This window comes from Hirsutella rhossiliensis (assembly GCF_020360975.1).
Source record: "Hirsutella rhossiliensis strain HR02 chromosome Unknown scaffold00005, whole genome shotgun sequence".
Classification (NCBI taxonomy): domain Eukaryota; kingdom Fungi; phylum Ascomycota; class Sordariomycetes; order Hypocreales; family Ophiocordycipitaceae; genus Hirsutella; species Hirsutella rhossiliensis.
Genome location: NW_025408671.1, coordinates 342,338 through 345,942, shown reverse-complemented (window position 1 = coordinate 345,942; position 3,605 = coordinate 342,338). Strand labels below are relative to the sequence as shown.

At 39.6% G+C, this 3,605-nt stretch overlaps 1 protein-coding gene across 1 annotated transcript; it reads left to right on the top strand.

The window, feature by feature from the left end:
* Positions 1-1,965: 1,965 nt before the first annotated feature.
* Positions 1,966-2,367, top strand: HRG_05221 (tc5 transposase DNA-binding domain-containing protein; the record flags this gene model as incomplete). The annotated part of the gene is made up of 1 exon (XM_044863692.1): positions 1,966-2,367. The coding sequence occupies one exon, from the start codon at positions 1,966-1,968 to the stop codon at positions 2,365-2,367; it is 402 nt and encodes a 133-aa protein (XP_044720224.1).
* Between the last annotated feature and the right edge of the window lie 1,238 nt (positions 2,368-3,605).

Below are 3,605 nucleotides of genomic sequence, written 5' to 3'. Positions count from 1 at the left end.
AAGCTTAAAGTCCTACCTATCTTATTTTACCGTCCTTAGGTCTTACTAGTACTATACTTAGATCTCTTACCTTTATCTTATAATATCTAACTAAGATACTAGCTAAGGTAGTAGCGGCTTACCTCCTCTTAAGCCCTCTTCCTATAAAAAGGTTGCTATTATAGCGGGTTTAAAGCGCTCTATCTTATATTTTATATATATTAAGCGCCTTACTAAGAGGCTTACCTATAAGTCCTTCGCTAGCTATTAAAACTAGTCTTATAAGTAATAGTCTTAGATATATCTTAGGTCGGTCCTACCTTTAATACTTTTACTAACTTTACTAGCTATAAAGGCTAAAGTATATATCGCTTATACTAACTTTAACTAGTCTTATTACTAAGTAAGTATCCTTATCTTACTATAGTACGGTCTAAGTTCGGTGCCTATCTATATTTATATTACTTTTAAGGGCAAAGAGGCTATATACTCCCTCTACTAAGTATAGTCTAAGGTTAACTATATCTCTCTTATTAAGGGTTTAGTATAAGAGCGCTTTTACTGCGCTATTCTAAAGACTTATATTTATACTAGATAAAAGGCCCTCGCTACTAAAGGTAAGAGTATATTAAGCGAGTTTACCCTTAGTCTAGCTATAGTAGCTAAGAATATTAAAACGCTTACCTTAGCTTTTACCTATTTTATAAATAATACCTACTATATATATAAGTCTTTAGAGAAGTACCTAAGTAAGTTTAGCGATACTATTAAGACCCTAGCCTAGGTTAGGCCTAAGTCGCTCTTAGTTACTTAAAAGACCCTTATAGTAGTTAATAATCTCGCTAACTATTTCTATCTTATTACTAGTAATAACTATAATAGTAAAGATAATAGCGATAATTATACTAAGCTTAGTCTAGCTTCCTTTAGTAAGGGGAAAAGTAAGGGTAAGGGTAAGGCGCTTATTATATTTAAGGCCCTATTAAGTATATTATTAATATAATACTAAAAAGTAATAAGCGCTTTAAAAAAGCTAAAGGGCGTTATAAGCTACTTAAATAAGCTATAATATATATAAAATACTATTCTTTACTTATATCCCTTTATAATTTATACTTTATAAAACGCTTACTTTATATATAGCTTTATAAACTACTTTACCTTTAAGAGTTTATAAAGTATATTTAAGATTAAAGGGAAGGGGTAGTAATTTAGCTTTATAATTACGTTTAAGGCCCTATAGTCTTAATAGAACTATATCTTACTTTTTAGCTTATATATAAATAAAACTAGCGCCCTTACTTTAAAGCTACTTACTTAAGTAAATCCCTTACTTAAGAGGTCCCTTAGTATCTTTTTTTAGTATTAATAGCTCTATATATAATATACTATAAAGCGGCCTAAATAAAATAAGTAGCTCTTATCCCTTCTTATTAATATAAGGTATAACTTTATAGTTTACTTTTAGCTTATATAGGTTAAGCTTAGTTACTTCTTAAAACTTAAATAATAATAAAAAGTTATAAAAGCGCTTTAAAATCTATTACTATTCTTATAAAGAGAGATATAAGAAGTATATAAAAATATAATAAAGTAAAATTAAAAGTAAGGGGTTAAATAAGTAAAGTAAAGATATTTAATTCTTATAAGGGTAGTAATTATAGTAAGGGAGTAATAATTATATTACTTTAATTCTCTTTCTTTCTTTTATTTAATACCCTTTTTTATATTTTTTAGCATCTTAATTAATAAAGAGGATCCTACTTAAAGAAGCTATTAATATCCCTTTAACTACTAAGCTTTTTATTAGTTTTTCCTTTCTTTTTTAGCTAAGTCCCTGCACATAGAAATGGGCACCCCCCTGTTTTGGGCACCCAAGATGGGTGCCCAACCTAAACGGCTGCGTCAACTTCAACAGCAAATTTCACCGCGGAAACGCATCCAATCTGCTAAAAAATTGACGCATGTGTCTTCAAGCCACTACTGATGAAATATACAGAGTCTGACATTCACAGCGCCCTTGAGGCAATCGCCAATGGCGGATCCGCCAAGAAGGCTGCTCGCGATTGGGGCGTCCCGAGGGCAACTCTTTACAATCGCATGCATGGTCACGAATGCAGAAAGGATGCATTTTCTGCTCTTCAGAGGCTTTCTCAGACACAGGAAAAGCAACTTACCGAATGGATTCTCATTCAGGACGCCTTGGGCCTTCCTCCCACTCACTCGCAGATCAGGCAGTTCGCGCAGCGCATGCTCGCCGTCAAAGGAGACCACACACCGCTCGGAAAACACTGGATGCAAGCATTTTTAAGACGAAATCCTGCAGTTCGGACCCAGAAGTGCCATCACAGAGACTCTGCGCGTGTCAACGGCGCTTCTACCGAGTAATTCGGCCTTGGTTCAACAATTTCTTCCTTCCCGAGATTCTGGCTATTAAGCCGGAGAACAGGTACAACATGGATGAAGCAGGCATCATGGAAGGACTTGGGAGAATGGCCTGGTCGTTGGCAGTGCTGAAAAACGATCTGTACAAAAGAAGACGCCTGGTTCTCGGGTCTGGACGTCGTTCATCGAGTGCGTGTCCGCTGCCGGCACCTTCCTCCCTCCACTCGTCATTTTCAAGGGCAAATCGGTCCAGCAACAGTGGTTCCCAGAAGATCTCAGTACTTTTAGTGACTGGCAATTCACTGCGACAAAGAACGGCTGGACTTCGGACCAAACTGCGGTGGAGTGGCTCGAAAGGTGTTCATTCCAAGAACCCAGCCACCCGACCCTTCGGAGCGAAGACTGCTAGTATTGGACGGCCACGGAAGTCACGAGACGGTTGACTTCATGTATCTATGCTACCAGCATCAGATTCACCTTCTTTTCTTACCTCCCCATACCTCTCATGTGTTGCAACCGCTCGATTTGTCTGTCTTCTCGCTCTTAAGCACTACTACCGCAAACAGGTCGGATTTCTCAGCCTCCTGACCGATTCAAGCCCAGTCGGCAAGCAAAACTTTCTTTCCTGCTACCAGAAAGCACGCGAGCAAGCGCTCACTGTGTCAAACATCAAGGGTGGCTGGAAAGCGACGGGTTGTGGCCGGTGTCGATGGCGAAGCCACTTTTGAGCCCTCTTCTGCTGGAGAACAGCAACAGACGCAAAAGAACGCGAAAAATGTGGCCAATGCATTCAATAGCCACTTACCCACCAGTGACTGGCAATCAGACACATCCCAGATTGCGTGGTCGACCCGAGGCGCTCGCAAGATCTGAAGGTTCAGGTAGTTCAATTCAACCAGCTGACGACGACGTGCCCACGAAGAGATTGCTGTTCAGGAAGATCACAAAGGGTTTGACGAGAAGGATGGCCTTTTAGCAAAAGCTCAATTGCAGATTCAGGCACTGGAAACACAATTGGCGGCCGTCAAGCCGAAAAAAAGGAAGAGGGTGGTCACGAGCCCGAATTCGAGGTTCGCCAATATTGAGGCAATACGACGGGCGCAGGAGGAGGTGAACGCAGCTGAGAATGAAGAATCTGATGAAACCGAAGCTGAGGTTTCAGAAATAGGTGACGATTGTATCGTAGTGCACGGTGGTGGGCAGTGAGAAGGGATTGAATTAATGGTGTTGAAAATGGTCGT